This window comes from Miniopterus schreibersii, assembly GCF_964146895.1.
Source record: "Miniopterus schreibersii genome assembly, chromosome: 13".
In the NCBI taxonomy this organism is placed as follows: domain Eukaryota; kingdom Metazoa; phylum Chordata; class Mammalia; order Chiroptera; family Miniopteridae; genus Miniopterus; species Miniopterus schreibersii.
In genome coordinates this window covers 2,580,559-2,601,867 of record NC_138113.1, presented here as the reverse complement: position 1 = coordinate 2,601,867, position 21,309 = coordinate 2,580,559, and the positions used below count along the sequence as shown (strand labels likewise).

General features: G+C 43.5%; 1 protein-coding gene across 3 annotated transcripts in view; it reads right to left on the bottom strand.

Annotated features, from left to right (window-relative positions):
• TAF1B (TATA-box binding protein associated factor, RNA polymerase I subunit B) overlaps window positions 1–21,309 on the bottom strand; it is a 47,810-nt gene that overhangs the window by 12,147 nt on the left and 14,354 nt on the right. For all 3 annotated transcript variants that reach the window (XM_081157168.1, XM_081157167.1, XM_081157169.1), the window contains 4 exons: window positions 17,621–17,720; window positions 5,767–5,914; window positions 2,610–2,787; window positions 2,001–2,047 (listed from right to left, as the gene is read on the bottom strand). In XM_081157168.1, the coding sequence (XP_081013294.1) occupies window positions 2,001–2,047; window positions 2,610–2,787; window positions 5,767–5,914; window positions 17,621–17,720 (473 nt within the window). The remainder of the gene's footprint in view (window positions 1–2,000; window positions 2,048–2,609; window positions 2,788–5,766; window positions 5,915–17,620; window positions 17,721–21,309) is intronic.

Genomic DNA, 21,309 nt, shown 5'->3' with positions numbered 1-21,309 from the left:
CGGGTGTGTGGCTCCACAGCAGTCATGGCTGGAGAGACGACGGAGTTGAGTGTCGTTGAGCACGGCCTCTCCTCACTCTCTATTCCCTCTACGTGGGGACATGGGGAGAGCAGGGAGGGAAAAGGGAAAGGAGGGCAGAAAAGAGGACCACAGAGGGAGGGCCGGCAGAGGAAGGCCGACAGGGACGGCGAGTGAAAGGCTACGTTCTCCATATTCTCTAATGAAGATGGTCTCCCGCAATGTCCAGGTAAAAACCTTTCAACTGGCCAAAATAACCATCACTGAACCCGAGACAGCCTTGCAGGCCACACAGCACTGAGGAGCGGCAACCACCAGAGCGCTAGAGATGGAGGGAAACAGTACCGACCACTAGGATACAAGGTCCCTGACCTTAAGGCACCTTCTCTGAGGGGCAAGTTCCTCATCAGTGACAGTGACGAGGCAGGATGGTGGGCAGGGGAGCAGAAGAATGGAAACAACCCTGCCTGCTGACAACTCAGATCTGAGGCTCAGAGGGAGATTCACGTCAAAGTGCTCCGATTACCCTGAGCAGCTATAGTCTAGGGCGACCCTTTAGCATGAGAAGGGACACTAGGGGCCATCTCAGTCACGTTCATTCTGTGTAGGAGCCAACAAGCATATGGAAATAACACACAAACCACTGAACATGCACACGGAACCCTAAAGAAGTGGAGCTCCTAGGAGGAGAAGCATGGCTGCCAGGGGCTGGGGGTGGGGAATCGGGATAGTCTGGTCACAGGTACAAACGTTCAGCCATAAGGTGAGTAAGGTCTGAGGCTCTAGCGTAAGAGGTGACTGTATTGATAACACTGTGCTGTATAGCTGAAATTTGCTAAGAAAGTTAAACTTAAATGTTTTTACCCCCCCCCCCCCAAAAAAAAAAGAGCTGTGCGAGGCAATGAATGTGCTGGCTGTCGAGACAGCAGGAATCCTCTCACAATGGGTATGTGCCTCAAATCAGCACATCAGCCACCCCTCAAAAAAGCTGAAATTGAAAAGGACAGCATACATTCATCCTGGTAGGAACGTTGAGAACCTGGAACTGAATTTAAGAATTCACATATTTATCAAACTCCACTGAGTTTTCTTAGGCCAGTCCCCAGGGAGGCACCAAACACACATTTTAAAAAAAGAAGGAAGGATACAGCCCCTCTCTCTGGAAGATCCGTCCTGTCACGTGTGACTTACATAGTGCTTACTATGAGCCAAAGTCCTCTACGCAGCTCAAACAAAGACCGTCCAACAGGAACAGACATGCTCCATCCACTGGTCACAATTCAGTGTCTAAACATCTAACAGCTCTGGGTGGGAGTGGCTGTTGGGGGCATGATTAGTTCTGACTTAAAAAGGTGACAGGGGCCCGGCCGGGCGTGGCTCAGCTGTTGAGCATCGACCTAGGATCCAGGCGATTGGGGTTTGATTCCCGGTCGGGGCACATGCCCAGGTTGCGGGCTGCAGCCGATCAATGACTCTCTCGTCATTGATGTTTCTAGCTCTCTCTCCCCCTCTTCTTTCCTCTCTCTGAAATCAATTAAAAAAAAAAAAAGGTGACAGGGAGCAGATGTGAGAAGGTGGGAGAGAGTGTGTGTGTCGCATCTTGAGGATGAAGACAGGTTTGCCAGGGTCTGGAGGGTTTGGGAGTAAGAAGGAAAGCGGTTTCGGGGAGAAGACCAAGTGTGAGCAGAGGCTGAAGGCACCAGAACAGACGGCACCCACAGCGCTGCCTGCAGGCCCTGGTCTGGTGCAGCAGCGGGAAGCTGGGAGTGAACCAAGGGCCTTGGCTCCCAGCGGCAGTCACTGAAGCTGTTCAGTAGCCTAGAGACAGAGCTCCATAACCACGAAAAAGCAATCCTGGTACAAGGAGCAGCTTATACACATGTATGTGTGTACCTGTATATTTTCAAGGTTTCTACCCTGAATTTATTGCATCTTTTAATTGACGGTTTATCTTTAACTTGATTGATAAAAAAATTAAGTACCTTCTTTGTTCTCTTCATTGTATGTCTCAGCAATAGCAGACAAAGACCTGAAGGCACCAAGAAACAAGTCAATTTATTTAGAAGTCACCGATTTGAAGACAGTGAAATTTTGAATTTTTCTGAAAGGACGTAACAGTCCTTGAAACTGATGGCAGCGTTGACGGAGAGGCCGTCGCTGAGACGGGAGGACACCGAAAATACTGCCACTCTCCATCGGTACTTGGGAGGGAGAACATTTTAAAATTCCTTTAGTTTCCAAAAGAATCTTTGAGGCCACAGTGCCAGGAGCCTACGGGCACCCAGATGGAGGGCTGAATGGTTCCTTAGGATTTGTGGGGATGATTAAAACTCAGGCACCCCTGGAACAATGAGAAACGAGTATCTACCTAAAAACTAGGAATAAAACGTGATACAAACAACTAACTAAGGTAGGGTGAGCCCTCTGACAACCAGCTGCGTCAGCTATTACGTAAGAAGTGACTGCTGCCAGGCAGTGCCTGTTGTAACAGCTGAGTCTCGGTTCTCTAGGCAGACAACCCACGGAGCCCTTCACTGCCCATAATGAGGTAAAAACGATGCGGTTTCCCCCATAAAACCGGTAACGCTTACCATTCTAAACTGTCATCCAATAAAAAGAGCAGCTTCAATACTATCACAATGACAGCTACAGCTTGTACGTCATATTTAACAGTTCTTTCCTTTTTAACTATGGGATCGAATGTCAGAAAATCCACTTCTCCTATCCCAGCCACTTTTACCACCTGGCAGGTGAAGTCATACATCTCATCTGTTGAAGGAAACAGTAAAACATGAAGTAAATCCTTTGGCGAACTAGTGTTTGTCCACACGACAAGCTTCATCTTAAAACATGGTGCTGCAATTATTTAAAATATGCGTCAAAGAATTTTTATATATCTGTCTACTAGATTCTAACAACAGCTAAACTTCTGACCGGGCTTTTACTCAGTCCTTCAAAAAACACTTACTGAGTAACTACTATGTTCTGGATATCAAAGGTAAAGAAAGACACAGCCCTTTTCCTCAGGAGCTCATTGTTTAGAAACATTTAAGTAATTAGGATTCACTAGGATCAGGACTAGGACAGAGATGAGATGGTGTTTTGGGGAAATGCAAACAGTACAAGTCAGGGCCGCAGGCTGAAGTGGAGAGGGAGGCAGGGCCAGATCCTGAATTTGGACTTATTATTGTTAAGGTTACTTCAACTCACAGATTCCATCTGAATATTCATGGGATTCATTCAGGCGCAAAACGGTTAGCAGATCCATTTAGCTCGTTCAACAAGCATTACTGAGCACCCACTGCGCTAAAGAGACTGCTATAGGGAGGAGGCCAGACAACTAAGGAACAGATGGGACTCCTGCCTTCAAACACGCGCACTTAAAATATGAAAAACTCATTTTAACGTAGTCACTAAAGGTTTATGTATTATCTGTGTTGGGTTATAGAGGCTATAGCCTCTTCTCAGATAATTTAAAAATTGAAACCATGGTACTGTTACTATAAAGAATGACATGTCTTGAAGACTGTCTCCTCTACTTCATTTAAATTACTATCTTGAACTGATTCCCTTACACCGAGAGTACAGAGTAATAAAAAATCAACTGGAAGGACCGATGAGGGAGGAAGCGGAAGGAGGGAAACTAAGGGGCGCGGGTTCTGAGCCAGAGCGTCCTGTGAGAGGACGGCGCCCCCCGCCAGCTCAGGGTCGCTGAGCCTCGCGGGTCTCATGGTAAGTGAGGTAATGCACATGGAGGCCCTTTGGAAACCCTAACTCTCCACAGATCATGCACGGGACTATGGAAGCTGCCAGAAATTCTGTTGAGCAGGCAGGGCAGCCTCAGGCTGAGGAACAAGACGAAAAAACGGGGTTGGAGCCCATTCAAAGCCACCGAAGAGCCAGTGCTTACTCAGCAAGGGTGTGACAGGCAGATGAAAGCTCGCTGCCTGCTCCAGGGACACAGCCAGGCAAGGCTCTGGGGAGGGCCGGCTGCGGCCACAGCGTGCTGACAGCCAGCTACCCTCAGCTGCTGGAAACCCCGGAAGGGCTGTAGAAGTGCCAGATGCTCGGGTCTCGCCTTTTTGACACTATAGGCAGCAAAACCTGCACATTTGAAAACAGAGGCATCCTAGAGGTCTCCCTATAATCTTATCGTGGTTTGCAAACCAATGTCCCAGTTTAGAACCTAAAGCCTAAGGCGCAGGGACGAGCACATCTTGATCTGTAGGTCTATTCTGCGTTTCCCCCTCTACTAAGTACTACGGCCTCAATACGGGCCACTCGTAAGGCACAGGAAGGCAGGAGGGAGGGAAAATGCATAACCGTAACTTAGAAACACCACTTTGATATTCGGTACATTTACTTCTAACTTCACTTTCTGTAGCTGTGGCTGTTATATGTGATTTTGTAATTCGGCTCCTTTCACGTTTTATTGTAACAAACACTTCCCATGCTTCTCTGAGCCCTTTGCAAACGTGGTTTTGAAAGCTGCACAGTGCTCCGCGAAGAGACACACCACCGTTTACCTAACCTTTTCTTTTCTGCTAGGTGTTTATGTTGTTCCTGAATTTTCAGTATTATAAATAAGGTCAATAACATCTATGTACACATTTTTTTTTATATCTCAAATTATTTCTATTCAGCAGTTTGTGAGAAGTAAAATTTCTGTTCCCATTCTTTATAATACTGTCTCCAAAAAGGCACTTAATAAATATCAGATGGTAGTGATGCCTCTCTGCCTATTATGACGGGTGTAATGTCACTCGCAGGAATTCTGCTCTCCGCAGTACGTCACAATGCAGAAGTCTGACTCTCCGAATTCTGGAACCTTAATCAGACAGGTAGTGACTTCTGAAATCCCCACAGAGACATACAGTCCTTAGCTTAATCAATAATATATTTAAAAAGTTTAAATTATTTTTGTTCCCTTAAAATATTTTTAGGTTACAAACTTAATATTTACATTTGTGTATATGTTACTACATATTTATGCTCACTTTATAATTAAAATGATACTGTACATACAGTTTTACACACTGCTTTTCTCTACATCTATTTTCCTTTTCAATCACATTCTGGAGATTGTTAAGCAACAGTATAGTCACACATGTTGCATTTTCTCTTAAAAATGAAAGTCCTGAACTTCTCACATTTCTAGTTCAGCAGGAAATTCGAGAATGGATTCCACGGGCAGATTCCGTCGGGCAGCTGTGTCGTGTACAGTGTGAACAGGGCTAGCGAGGCTCTTTCCTAGTCTGTGTGTCACTGCCTTAGAGTCACGTGACCCAACCAGACTGGATCTCCATTTGTTTTAGGGACTGGAAATAGCATTATGTTTCCAAACAACAACGTTACCATAAATTAGCTTCTGGGATTTAAAAAAAATTAGAATTCATTCATAATAATCATGCTTCATGCAAATGACAAAGTGCTGCTTGGAGGGGGCACCTAGGTCACTGATGACACCCCGAAACACTTGTTACTTTACTTGCACTCAGTAAACTTACTGTAAAAACCGAATGCATGCTCTCAAGCATTGCCTCACACCACAGTAAAGCTCTGTTTCTAAAAAGGGCCCTTTCCACCACTTTAAGTGGTCTGAGATGCTTTAGGGAAGGGCTGTGAAGTTAGGCTTCGTGTTGCTACGGCCCCTCAGGTGGCTCTGCTTGTCTTGATGTGAGAGAATCCACACGCGCTCACTAGGATTCTGGAAGGTGACGCATCCTCAGCACAGACACCTCTGCTTACCAGGGAGGTTGGCTTCCATCAGGTACTTCATGCACAAGACGCTGGGATGCAGGTAGCAGTCTTCTGTTACGTCTGGGAAACGAGGCAGGTCTAAGAATGTGGCAACTTCAATCATTTTTTTATGGATATCCTCATAGTTAGGCCAAGACTAAAATAAAAGAGGGTCAAGGTAGCAATTTTCCCAACATAAACCAGTTTTTAAACTGTTTCTTGACTTTAAAGTAACATACACTCCACTGAATGAAACTGGGAATGTGGAGAGAAGCATGAAGGACACACACATCCCGAATATCCTAACTGAGCAGTTTTAAGTTGTAATAACATGAAATAAAAAAGCCGCTAAAATTCTATTTGGCTCATAAAACTCTTACTGGCTGTACCCAAAATGTGGTGAAATCCTAACTGCCTGCCAGTCACAGAAGAACCTGGACACAGATAAAGCTGCGATCTACCTGGAGTCGGTTTGTAGTAACCTCTAGCGCCGGCCCTGCCCATTAACCCCACACTCACAGCTAACACCGTCAGCTCACGTTACACGCTATTCACATGCTTCCATGTGACTCAAACAGATACCTGTGCACCAGTGTCCAGAGCAGCATTACTCACAACAGCCCAAAGGTGGGAACAGCCCGTGTCCATGTGCGAACGGACAAACAATGTGGTCCATCCGCACAGCAGAGTTTTCAGCCTCAGAAAGGACCAAGGTGCTGACGCTATGACACGGGTGAACCTCACATTCGGGAAAATGAAAAAGGTCTGGAGGTGGGTGGAGGCTATGGGTGCGCAATGTAAATGTATTTAATTCTACTGAACTGCACATTTAAAAATGGTTTAAATGGTAAATTTTATGTATATGTTACCACAATTTTATGAAAGTATAAAAAAGGAACCTAAATATCTAAAGCAAAACCCCCCAACATATTAGAGATGTCACAATTACAATAAGCCGAAGATATAAAAAATTCAACATATGTAAAATCTACATTCAAAGTCTATACCACTTGCTAACACTGAACTTTATCTTACATAAAATATGTTAGCAACAGAGACATACATTTGGGGTGTAAAATGATTAAACTGAAAGTATTAAGTACAGAACACCACGGTAGGTGCCTTTCCCAGAAGACAAAATGCCCCGAGCACAGAGAAAACACTAACGCCTGCCGAGTCACTGCCCAGGGCCCCTGTCCAGAGATGACACTGGTGGCTACTGGATGGTCTGGTACATGACTGAAGTGATCTCAGGGCCTCAAGTGAGGTGAGGGTCCTACCATCACTGTCCCAGGGGCATCATCAAAAGCATCAGAATGCTACCTTCTGCCCAGCCGGCTGTGGCTCAGCGGTTGAGCGTCGACCTAGGATCCAGGTGATCGGGGTTCGATTCCCAGTCAGGGCACATGCCTGGGTTGTGGGCTCGATCCCCAGTTAGGGGGGTGCAGGAGGCAGCCGATCAATGACTCTCTCATCATTGATGTTTCTATCTCTCTCTCTCTCTCCCTTTCCTTTCCTCTCTCTGAAATCAATAAAGATATGTGTAAAAAAAAAGAAAAAAAATGCTACTTCTCCCTCCGGTATCACTTGAAGTGGTGGCCCCACACAGCTTGGCGAGGGACTAACCTCCCTACACACCTGTTCCGATTCCAACCGAGCGTGGCTAGTGAGGGGGCCGGCACCGCAAGCTCAGCAAGTATCTAACCCTGTCACATGACATCTTAGAGAAGTGGACCACAGTGAGACGGGTGCTTCTGTCCACGGTCCTTAGCCAAGCAAGGGCAACAGGCTCTGATACTGACAAGATTCTAAAACATGGGTAACAATCATAGTAATTACAGTAAACATTTAGTGACTGTGTTGGAACGATGGCATTCTGACTTTAGAAAATGCATCCACGTACAGAACAACGCAAGGGAAGGGCCTCATAGAAGCTGCCAGGTATTTGTACCGCATTTTCATTGGCGATCTGTGACGTACTGAGCAGAATGAGAGGACTACTAGAATCCTGTGTAAAACCACGTGTTTAGTAAGGTATAGTGGTGTCTGTTTCATACTGGACTTGGGTTATCTGCTAATTAGTCTAATTCTACCTCAAATGTTTTGTGGAACAAGCTGGAATAATGAGAGAGAGAGAGAGGTGGGGAGATAAGACTAGGCTCTGTCTGTGCTCACAGCACCGTCTCTATCAGAATCACTTGTAAGATGCAAGTCCAACACCAGACTTACGGGCTCAACCTCTGACCCTGGGTCTAAGGATCTGTAGTTTAAACAGGCTTTCCAGGATAATCTCACACAAAAATAAATAAAATAAAAAGCAGTGGCTTCCTATTCTTATTTTTCTTGCAGCCTAGAAGAAACCCTCATGGTTTTACCCCACAAGCTTGAAGACAGAGGTGCACCCACAAATTCTGGGGATGCTGCGACGTGTGGGAGGCCAGGGTGAAAAGAAAACAGCAGCTGGTTTTTCCTCCCGCTGCCTGGCAGAAGGGAGGCGTGGGGTGAGGGGCACTGAGCACACCTGTTACCATGACACTCACCCTAATTCCTCCCAGGTAGACCTCCGAGCCGTCAGTGTGTTATTCTAACAAAGACTGCACAAACAGCCCCAGAGCTACATGTGGCCCAGAGAGTGAGCAAAGTTTGAGGACCCAGACTGCACTGAAACCCGATCCAGGAAGGCCGTCCCATGGAGGTGCCTGAGGAGTGACTTTGCTCCTAAGGAGGCTCCTTCTCCCTCCAGCCAGCAGGGACCTAGTTTCACAGAGGGCGTGAGACAGCTCCAGGGCAGTGAGTCATCCTGGCAATGTGCCTGCCACGCCGTGGGTTTGGCTGAACCAGCATAACATCTTCTCTTTCTACTCATTCAGAGAGATCAGAATGTTGTTGGTTGACATTCGAATGCTGGGGGAGAGCTAGAGCTTCGGGTGGACTTCCAGGCTCCTCTCCCTCCTGCTGAGCCTGCCCAGGGGCGAAATGCCTACTTCTGGAGAGGGCTCAGAAACACTCAAGGGCCACCAGTGAGTCATGTGTGTGACAGACGTTCTGTTTAGAAATTGATCTGTGGGTTGAAGATATAAAAATGAAGCAAATCAAGGCTGAAAGGATAAAAGGAGCCCCACGGGTAGAGAAACATGTACCTGTGATAGATACACGTGTGCCCAGGCCCCCTTCAGTCAGGCGGCGGTAACTTAGTGCCTGTACAGAGATGGTCTCCCTGAAAGAGACCAGATTTCCCATTTAATCTACCAGATGCACTAAAAGATTTTTGCTAGAAGAAAATGATGCTTCGAATCAGCACCATACTCCAGAAACTTGAGTCAAAAATAAAACAGCAGAAAAGGCAAAGGCAGATAAAGGAGGCTGTATTCAAATTAAGTAAGTAAAGACAGACAGACAGAAAGGCTATCTACCTGGAGCTGGGAGCTGTGACTCAGAAAAGTCCTGAAACTTAATTTGCACCCCTGTCCTCTCCCGGCTTGCTCTCAGCAGGGCACTGGCAGGAGGCCTGCCTGAAAAAAGAAACCGAACCATCCAGCTGCTGTCTGTGGTCTGTATCCTGTCCCATGTTTTAAGAGACTCCATCAGATTTGTTTTTATTGGGGCAGAGAGGCCCACATAACACTATGGAGCAGCTTAAAGGAAAGAAAGAGTTCACCTGGGATAAAGGGTTAGGGTCTCTAAAGCTCTCTATTTGGTTTGTTTTTAAGGTGTGCTCGACCTTCTGGGATAACAAAAACAAGACAAAACCAAACACAGAAGGAAAGCAGTCCCCAGCAGCCCACACACAACTCCAAGGCCTTATCTTCTCTGCCATCGCCCAGCACAATTGCACCTTTTGTCCTTTCTGGTGGAGGCGCAGCTGCTGAAGAAGCCAAGACTTGGTGGAGAACTGAGACGTGGAAGGAGGGAGGGGAGAAAGGCTCCCTTTGTTAACGAAAAGCCGTTTCCATTGAAGGGTTTCAACATACTGTGGAAGCGTGAATGCACTTTTGTGAGCAAAGGCAAAGCACACAATGAAGAAAAGCTGCCTGTCAACTAAATAAACAGTCACCTGAAGACATCCAGACCTTCCCCCTTTTCCTGAAAACCGAGGGGGCAGGCGGGAGGGAGTGTGGACTGAACCAGCCATGGCTGCAGATGTGTCTAAAAGGTACAGTAAATATGACACACGGGGCTTCCAGGGTGGAACAGGTTCATTTCATTACAACAGTGAAAAATCACAAGGCTCATGTTTTAAAAGGCCATAATAAACTGTCCTAGCAGGCACTGAAAATGAGTGCTTGGGAGAGGGTTTCACTGAATTTCACAAATATTTCAGTGAGTTTATTTTCCTTCATGAAGCAATGCCTTCTGACAGGCAAGGACAAGCTAGAGTTTCTGTTACACAACAGCGGGCTCCTGAGATAGCCTGATTATAATGCCCTGTCAGAGGCGAACTTCCTGCTCAGCCTCACCCTCATTCTGATTGTTCCGCAGCAAAGACCCAGCTGAGAAGCAGCTAATGCTACACGCACCTGCTAATCCACACCTACAGCAAGACTTCCCATCACAAAGCACAGTTAACAGGGACTGAAAGTTATGTCCGAAGCAGGGACAAGGCTGTGTGTGTGTTTGTGGGGGAAGAATAAAGCGAATTATGATTCACAAAACAATTCACTCTGCATGTCCAGCCCACTGGAATCATCTTATTGGTTGTAAATCTACCAGGTAGTAACAAAAAATGCTTTTTAATGTTCAAAGTCTAGTCCACTGAGAGTCTGTGGTAAGTAAGCACATTACCTCCTGTGAAACAGTCTTGGTCCTGGGGGTGAGTTCAGAAATGGTGTCAGCTATGCAGACAGACAAATCTTAGGAATAACACAAACATACGAACTGACAACCAATGAAGACTTGCTGGCTAAACAGGACCAGTGATTTGTCCTGGCCCCAGGACCAGAGCTAGGAAAGACCTATGGGGTCCTCCTTCCTAAGAGGCACCTGTTGTCCAGAGATCCTGCTGACTGCTGCACGGACACGTTCACATTCCACCCATCTGTACTAAGGAAGGTCAATGCGGGCATCCAGAAGGGCAGACCTCCCCAGTTTCTATTGGATCTCGGAGGGTAATGTGATTATTTTTGCAGCAATGTTCCTTTGTTACGACTCGGTTTTCTGTAGACTAGCACGGAGCCTGGGTCCCCTTCTCTCCTGAAAGTAGAGGTGAGGGCAGACTGGGCTGAGCATACCAGCTACTGGGAGGTACTGGCCCAGGATCAAACTAATCACAGACAATCCACATTAAGTCGCTGCTTTCACTTAGCAAATATGAGGTATGATTCTCCTAAAAGTGTCATTAGTGTAACCTCACACAGACATTTTCTGACCAAAGTAATTCACTATTGGGTTCCGTACACTGGAAAATAGTATAAATTAACTGATAAGATTATTTATCTCACACCTGGTTTTCAGAGTGATACCAACACACCCATAATTTGCATTGTTAAATATCCTTGCTTATAAGCAGAAATTATAGCCCTTATCTATTTATCACTAAAATATTAATAGGATGCTCTTCTGTTTTGTCAATCAAATGCCACTACATAATGGCCTCCTGATATATTGTGGAATAAATACATCAGAAGCAGTCTGGAAGTACTGGGAGTCCTATCCAGAACAATTAGGCAGGGAAACAAAAGAAAAGGCACCCAAAACAGAAAGAAAAAAATAAAACTGTCTCCATTTTCAGGATGACAGGAAATTACACACAGAAAACCCTAGACACTCCACCAAGAAACTGTTAAAACTAATATATTCAGTAAAGTTTTAGGATATAAAATCAATATACAAAAAGAAGTTGTGTCTCTACTCTAACAATGAACTCTAAGAAGAGAAGAAAATGATCTCATTTGCAATTGTATCAAAAAGAATAAAATGTCTAGGAGTAAATTTAACAAAAGAGGTGGACGATTTGGACACTGAAAAGTATAAGACATTGATAAAAGTACCTGAAGAGACACAAATAAGTAGAAGGATACCCTGTGCTCATGGATGGGAAAAATTAATATTGTTAAAATGTCCATACTATCCAAAGCAACCCACAGATTCAATGCAATCCCTATCAAAATTCCAATGGCATTTTTCACAGTAACAGAAAAAACAATTCTAAAATTTGTATGGAACCACAGAAGACCCCACACAGAAGGACAAAGAGAAAGGAGAACAAACCTGGAGGCATCATACTTCCCAATTTCAAACTATATTACAAAACTATAACAATCAAAACAGTATGGTATTGGCATAAAAGCAGACACATGGGTCAATGGAACAGAACAGAGAGCCCAGAAATAAACCCACACATGTACAGCCAATTAATTTATGACAAAGGAGCCAAAAATGTACAACGGGGAAAAGATAGTCTCTTCAAAAAATAGTGTTGGGAAAACTGAACAGCCACATGCAAAAGAATTAAACTGGACCACTATCCTATACCATACACAAAAAAATCAACTCAAAATGGACTTATATTTAAGACCTAAACCATAAAACTCCTAGAAAAAAAGCAAAGGAGGGAGGCTCCTTGACATTAATCTTGGCAATGATTGTTTTGGATTTGACACCAAAAGCAAAGGGAACAAAAGCAAAAATAAAGAAGTGGGATCATGTCAAACTAAAAAGCTCCTGGTTGCCAGAGGCTGGAGGTGGGGAAAATATTGGGAGATGTTGGTAAAAAGGCACAAACTTTCAGCTGTAAGACAAATAACGTCTGAGAATCCAATGTAAAACATGATGACTTTAATTGATAACACTGTATTATATAACTGAAATTTGCTAAGGCAGAATTTAAATGTTCTTACTAGATAAATATGTGAGGTGATGAAGTGTTAACTCAATGGGGGGAATCCTTTCACAATATATTCATATATCAAATCAGTATGACATACAACTTAAATATCTTACAAGTTTGTCAATTATACCTCAATAAAGCTAAAAAAAATACAAAAAACAAAAACAAAAACAAACAAAAGAAAGAAATAAGGCAGGTCTAAAGAAAATGAAACCGCATCTTTAAAATGCTGAAAGAAAATACAAACCCAGAATTCTATATACTACTAGTGAAAATGTCTTTTCAAAAATGAAGGCAGCCCCGGCTCAGCGGTTGAGCATCCACCTAGGATCCAGGAGATCACGGTTCGATTCCTGGTCAGGGCACATGCCCGGGTTTTGGGCTTGATCCCCAGCCGGGGAGTGCAGGAGGCAGCTGATCAATGACTCTCATCACTGATGTTTCTATCTCTGAAATCAATAAAGATATATTTTTTTTAAAAAATGAAGGCAAAATTAAGACTTTTTTAGATTAAGAAATGCCAAAAGAATTTATTTCCAGTAGATCTATACTATAAAAAATGTTAAAAGACTTTTTTGACAGGAAGAATGCTAGAAATATGTGAGTAAATATAAAATAGTTTCTCTCATTTTAATTCCTTAAAAAGACAGTGACTGTTTAAAGCAAAAAGAATCCCAATGTATTGTGGGATTTGTAACAAGGTAAAAGTAAAATGTTTGAAACTAAAGGATCAGAGGAGGAAAATAAAGTATATTGCTGTAAAGGTCTTACACTATACAGGTACGGGTACATTATTATTTGAGGTAGGCTGTGATAAGTTAAAGATGAATACTGTAAATTCTAGAGCAACCAATTAAAATAGAGGTATAATTAATAAATCAATAATGGAGATTAAAGGGAACCCAAAAAATTTTAATTCAAAAGAAGGCAGGAAGAGGCGAAAACAGAATAAAGACTAGATGGAACAAATAATAGTAAGATGGTAGATTTAAACCCAACCATATTTATAATTATATCAAATGTAAATGGTCTGAACACTTTAGTTAAAAGGCAGGGATTATCAGATTGGCTAAAAATAATCAAGACTTAACTACATATTATCTACCAAGCACCCATTATTTTTGTTGTTGTAAATATGTCTTCATTAATTTTTAAAGAGACAGGAAGGGAGAGGGACAGAGAGAGAAACATCATCAATCAGCTGCCTCCTGCACGCCCCCTACTGGGGATTGAGCCTGCAACACCGGCATGTGCCCTAACTGGGAATAGAACCAGTGATCTCTTGGTTCCTGGGTCGATGTTCAACCGCTGAGCCACACTGGCCAGGCCCAAATACCCATTTTAAATATAACGATAAAGATAGGCTAAAGATAGGCTAAATATAAAAAGATTGGGAAAAGGTATATTGTGCAAACACTGATTTTTTAAAAAGTTGAAGTGGTTACATTAGTATCAGACAAGGTAAATGTTAGAACAAGAAATAGTACCAGTATTACAAATCTTGTCTCCAATTGTAAAAACTTAGGAGAGGCAGAAAACAGTTCAGATTTGATCCAATACTGAAAACACAGTATTTCAGGCTGAAACCCTGAATCATCACCAGAAATGCATGTGGCCATAATAGCTAGAGGCACTTCTTACCACACTGCCCCTAGAAAGACAGTGCAAATCTTAACTAAAAACTTGAGGGAGGCTTCTGAGAAATGTGAGCCACCCTGGTATTACAGGAACAGTCTCTGGATTCTGCACATTCTATGTCACCGTTGCAGTCATTTAAACATTTGGCAACAACAGGATCCATTACTATTTGAAAGGATACAGAGAATATATTTTTAGAATATTATTTTTATAGAGTGAAACTTGAATGTCTATGTGAATATTATAAAGTGAAACCAAATTTCTTAATCCAAAATGCAATTCCTGGTTAGGTACCAATTTCAAGTATATAACCTGAGCCCAGGAAGCAATATCCTTTGCAAGAAGCTGAATTTATGGTAATCAAAATTTTAAGACACCATAATGAAAAACAAGTCATATCCATAGACTTCCTGGAACCTACTTTGAGAAAATTTAGAAATGGGTGCATTCAAAGGTTTGATTTTAACAGACTTTTAAAATGAAAACTTTATTTTCCAAAAAATGACACGGTTTCTCCTCCAAGCAGCTTGGTTACCCCCTCCGTCCCCACCCAGAAGAAAAGCTCTTCCTCCCAGGGGCCTGGAGGGCAGCCTATTAGCATCTGAATGTCCACAATGTGCCTACACTTTTATTTAATATATTATCTCAAGTAATCCTCATCAGAACCCTAATGAAGCAGAGGTATACTTATTCCCAAGACACATTTCTTGGTAGGCAGTTTCCTTATTGGAAAAATAAGAAAAGTAAACGGAGTGATGTCTAAATTTCCCCCCAGCTTTAATATCCCACGGCTCTATAAAAAATTCTGGGGTCTATTCCTGAGAAGCTTACAATTAAAAACTGTTAAAGACAACTAAGTAATAATTTTAGGCATCAGAAAAAAGTGCAAATAACCTCCACCAAGCAAAAATGATCCACAGAAACTGGACGGTGAACAGCTCTGAGAAATCGGGTTAGACCTTAGTCAGCTAGGAGGGAAGATAAGGAACATACTAGGGATGGGGAAACAGAGGAAAGACAGAATTTTTTATTAACCAAAACCGAGTTGGTAGTTGTTGCTGAAATGGTAACTCGGTTCCATCAGTTCCTCTAGGAAAAGAGAACAAATGTAAAGACACACACCTAGAATTGCTGAACCAGATGTCTTCCTTCCAGCAGACCATTTAAACAAGGCTCAGATGACCAGCCATAAACAGTTTTTAGCAGCTACATGTAAAATGACTAATGAATTATACAGATTTTAAATCAATTACTTTAAGAAAAGCTTCTATGTGACAGTTTCGGGGTAGCAGCAGTAGTGCCCGGACTTCCTTCGTTGTGCATGGTGGCCACTTGAAAACATGGCACCCAGTCGACCTCAAGTCAGGCTGGTTCCGACACTAAGGCCTGGTGTTATACTCTTCCCAGCCGAGAAAGGTCTCCAGAGGTGCTGGGTGCATCTTATACCTGTGTCTTCCTCCTCAACTCCACCCAAGTTCCACCACATCTCTGACAAGTTAGCTGGGGCTTGGCGTACTGACTGAACAAGCAGGATGTGTCCTGTCTCCAGTCCTCTAACTCCACCGTCGCAGCCCTGCCCAGGCTGAGAAATAGACTACCCTGCCTTTTATAAAGGTCCGCCCTTCAGGAAGGCTGCTGCAGTCAGCCAGCCTGTGCCTCCTGCCAGCTGCATGTCTGCGCCACCCCACTGCCACTACTAACTGGACCACCCTCCAGCTGGCTCCTCTACCCCATGCATTCTGGTCCTGGATGCCATCTCTGCCACAGGGCTACCTTGTGGCTTCAGTAACCCCTTGTTGCCTCCACAGCCTACTCCTACTTCCTGCCTTTGCTGCTTCCTGCCCCACCCCTCACCCCGCCCCTCACCCACCCCTCATCGATTGGTATGGTCCCTCTTTTTTGTCTCGTTCCAAACTAAGGCTGCCTTGGCCGTGCTGGACTACATTCAGAGTGATAATCCAGGCAAGTTACCTAATATCTGTCTCAGTGTCCTTGTCTGTAAAATAGGGGTAATACTACTACTGTATACTTCACAGGGTTGGTATGAATAATAAATGAGCTCACAAAGTCTTTGAAACAGGGCCTGGTCCATAATAAGCACTCCCACTGCTAATGTGTCTCTTGTTTTTCCAGGTCAAGTGATAGCTGCAGCTCTACCTCCTTCCCCGAGCTTCCCACGACGGGCAAGGGCAAGCACATTTGGAACTCATCCTATCTCTCCTGGGTATAAATAAACAGTGACTTAAAGAAGCAGCCCTGGGAACCCACCCCCACACTCTGCATTCCCTAATCTACAGGAACTGCTCTGGCTCAAGCTGTTCTGAGGGTGGAGCCATTTGACTTAAAAATCTAATGTTCTCTACAAATCATTCACAGTGACCAATATTCTAATTCAATGCAAAATGCTGCTAATATTTAATAACCTTGGGTGTAAAATGTTATGGTATGTTGCAAATGTATTTATCTCTGGTTCCAGTCATTCATTTCCTTCTGGCTCAATGATTCACAGTTAGCATGTTACACTGTTATATTTCCACAGCAGCTGTTTAGTGTACTAAAGAACTCGGTGCCAAGGAGGGCAGAACAGCAGGCAAACAGAGCAAAAGCATGAGCGTTCCAAGTCTGAGACCACCAACCGCATGAGGGGGCAGATCACTCCACCTTTCTGAGGCACTTGCTCGTACGTGAAATCAGGATAAAGTGAACCATAATTACCACGCGGGGCGTAGTAAGGGCCACATGTCTCTCTCAAACTAAACTGCAAACAATGTGAAGGTTGTGGAGATGGGGAGGTCTATGAGATAACGGCTTAAGTGGAAGGCAATGCTTAATGTGAATGCTGTTTAGTAAATGGAGACCTTCTGATGGTGAAAAAGTGAAGATAGCCTTTGAGTATTAAAAACAGTGATAAAGACTCATGACTAAAGGATGGAAGCCCTTCCATGGGAGACATCTGAAAAGGGGTCTAGAAAGACTCATGCAAGCCAAGGACTTAAAATTACTGCCTCTTGAAACAAGATGGTAAAGTTCTTTTACATTCTCCAAAGTAACATAGTGTACAAATAACAACCAAAAACATTTTATAGAAAATTTGAAATTACTTAAAGGCCTTTATACAAAACTTTTGAAGTTTAGTCTCAACAAGATGCCTTTTGCAATGCACACACCCTACAACTGTATCCTGAGGATGACCTACAAGACGACAGTGGCCACGAGGAAAATAAAAATAACAACTCACTCTTCACTAATGACGACTAACGTTCCACATCTGGACAGAACATAAACTAGTAACATTTTAAAAAACTCTAACACCAAACAAGAAGTCAGACAAAGAATGTCAATCATGACACCACTCTTGTGTCTTCTGAGTGACCACAAAGTGAGGAGAAAGTAACTCACCTCTATGGCAAAGATGCCTTTGTCACGCCCATACAATTTCATCTCTTCCGGAAAGTGCTGGAAAGCATTTACGTAGGGGATATGGCCCTCTTCAACAAATCTATGTTTTTAAAAGGAAAGAGTTTCAATAAGAGATATGTGCTGATTCAGCAAAGTAATCGAAAGAGTGGACAATGTTGTATTTCAAAGACAAGGTTAAGAATCAGTTGAGTTGTGTCATCATATTTTTAAGGTGATAAACCTGAAAATACCTATTATCCTCTGTACCCATGTGTGGAGAAAACAGCTAGCCAATTATCTAATGATCTCTTGAATTTCTGATTGAATAGATGAACGTTTCTCGGAAGCATACATCCTGTTTGTCACTTGCCCACGAGGCTTGAGGGCACAGCATTCCCTCTCTCCCATCTCCCTTGCAGGGCGGGCTCCTACTCGTCTTTTAAGTCCCTTCTTTAGGGAGACCTTCCTTGATCCCCATTTTCCTTGTTAGAGCACCTCCCGTGGCTATCCCTGTCCCCCACCTGTGACAGTGCCTGGCAGATGACTTTAGAACAATGAAGGGAAGGGACCCTGCCCGTTTGCTTACCACTCCATCCCAATGTCTGGTACACAGTAGCTGATCAAATATTTTTGAATAAATTATTGATTTTGAAGAAAATAGCACATATATAAAAATGAACACGTATACCTATTTATTTATAATTAATACATTAATTCAATAGAAATTTATGGAGTACTATATACCTAGCACTATTCTAGGCTGTGGGGCTACCAGCAGTGAACAAAACAGGTTCCTAAGAAGTTTACATTCTAGCCCGGCCGGGCGTAGCTGAGCGGTTGAGCGTCGACCTAGGATCCAGGCGATCGGGGTTCGATTCCCGGTCAGGGCACATGCCCGGGTTGTGGGCTTGATCAATGACTCTCTCCTCATTGATGTTTCTATCATTCTCTCCCTCTCCCTTCCTCTCTCTGAAATCAATAAAGATATATTTAAAAAAAAAAAAAAAAAGTTTACATTCTAGTGAAAAGAGAAAGATTACCAACAAGACAAACAAATGAAATGGTAGAAAAAATGGTAGAGACCAATAAAGTAGGAAAGAACAGAGAATGAGGAACGGGGGCATTACAACCTGTTAAAAAAAAAAAATCTATATATATAAGATTTTTTAAATAAGAAAATTGTTAAGGAAAGTAAGATAAAGATGGAATAAATTAGTATAATAAATATTTTGCCTCAAAGTCTGTTTTTGGTAGTTAGTGGTTGAAGACCAATACTGATTCAACTTTAATTCCAAATTAAAAATGTGATTTACCTTTTTAGTCTCCTGAAAGATGAGAATTAAAGTAAATGTTATGTAAAAATGATTTTTTATGAAGCTTAATGATGCAATAGGGTTCATTAGAGCAGTCCTACCGGGAAACCCATCTAGGCTTCCATTAGTTATGTAAAGTATCTGTGCACAGCAGTCAGTATTCATATTATTTTGGAACTACTTTTTTTATATATTTAATATAATTTTTTATATAGGATATATTGCATGCTTATCACTTTTATAACTATCTAGTATTCCATGACATTAATATATTCATACTTTATTCCCCTATCTGAAATATATCTATATGTATGTACAAGCCGGCACCGTATGAAGCACCAGGAGCTCAGGGATAAACAAGACGTGCAGAGCCCCCGCCATGACGCAGCAGGTCGGACAGGCAGCCTGCAGGTGAGTCAGCACCAACGTGCACAGCGCCCCAGGAGCACCCAGCGCTGTGGGAGCAGAGGAAGGAATGAGAGACCTGCCCGGGGGAAAGAGACGTGTGCACATAGCAGTTCTCGGGCACCTGGGGTTTTAACAATTTTCACCATTTATAAATACTGCTGCTCTTTACCTCTTTCCAAAGTATTTTTTCTTTTTGAATTTGAATTTCCTTTTAGAAAAAATATATACTTTTCAAAAAATATATACTTTTCCAGTCAAAGTTCTGAACAACCACCTGTTTCCCTGGTTAAGTATGACCAGGTGGGTTTTGGATCAATCCAAGGAGCTGACAGAGGAATGCCACAGACTAAAACACTCCCACCCCACAGACCACTGCTCTAGCCATGTCCCCTGGAAACACTGTCTCTATTTTAACTTTATTATACTTTTCAAAAGTTTCAGTCTGTGACACCGGAAATTTAACAAACTGGTTCTTCACCGCAGATGACGTGCGAAGCGCTGCGTTAGAGTTAGGTCGGGTCTACCTGCAAAACACACCTGCACCCACTCACCCGGTTCCACTTCTATCACCACCACCGCAGTCCCAGCCCCCATCTCCTTCCTGAAGTGTAGCGAAGACCACGTGGTCTCCCTGGAACCCGCCTCCCACAGGCGCCTGATGACCAGGTCTGCCTCTCCCGCTCACCTTCCAGGGGCTTACTTTACCATCCCACTCCTAGTGAGCATGGGGTCCTTTTGGAGTGAGGAATAGGTCATGGAAATAGAGAGAGATGGTTTCACAACCTTGTAAATACCCTCAAAACCATGGAATTGCACTTTAAAAGGGTGGATTTTATTGTATATGAATTATATCTCAACTTAAAAAGTCCAAACTCCCAACTTGGCTGACAAAGATCTACCTATGGCTTCTGCTTAGTAGGTCCCCGCCCTCACCCCCTGACTCCTTCACATTCCCTTACTCCGCACACCAGCTCCTCTGCTCCCTGATCGTACGAACTTTAGGGCTTGGCACCAGCCACCTCCCTCCACCTCCAACGCTGGTGCTTCTGATATTCACCTGCTGGCTCTACTTTCATCGCACGTGCAGCTGAGACCCCACCTTCCCAGGGAGGCCATCCCCAGCACCCGCCTAGCAGCCACCTAGTCATCCTCTGTCATCCAACCTCAGTCTTCCGCACAGCACCTCACTGCCTGATCACTGCTCAGGCAGTGTATTTACATATCTGCTCTGTTCCCTCTAGTCTTGAACTTCACAAGAGCAGGACTTGATCTCTATGGCATCTCAAGGAAAACACCTGCATATAATCGATATTCAGTAAACATTTGTGGAATGAATACATGTTGGCTTTTTTTTTAAGATTATTTTTTTTAATCCTCACTAGAGGATACTTTCTCCATTGCTTTTCAGAGAGAGTGAAAGGGAGACAGAAACATCGATGTGAGAGACACATCCATTGGTTGCCTCCCGCACTCACCATGACTGGGGCCAAGAATAGAGCCTGCAACCGAAGTATAGGCCCTTGGCCAGAATCGAACCTAGGACCCTTCAGTCTGTGGGCGGACACTCTAACCACTGAGCCAAACCGGTAGGGCTATGTTGGCTATTTTTCCTTATTACTGTTACTGCTAGGTAGGCAGGGTCTTTAAAGGCTTTTTAAAAAAATTAACATCAGAGAGAGGAAGGGAGAGGGAGAGACAGAAACATCAGTGATGAGAGAGAACCAATTGTCTGCCTCCTGCACGCCCCCTGCTGGGGATCAAGCCCAAAACCCTGGCATGTGCTGTCACTGGGAATTGAACCACGATCTCCTGATTCACGGGTGGACTCTCAACCACTAAGCAACACCGGCCGGGCTTAAGGGTTAATTTAAGGGTTATGAATTTATCCTGAGGACCATGGATGCTGCTAAAGGATTTAAACAGGGAGGCATGTAGGATCAGTATAAGATATATAGGTATTGTAGCCAG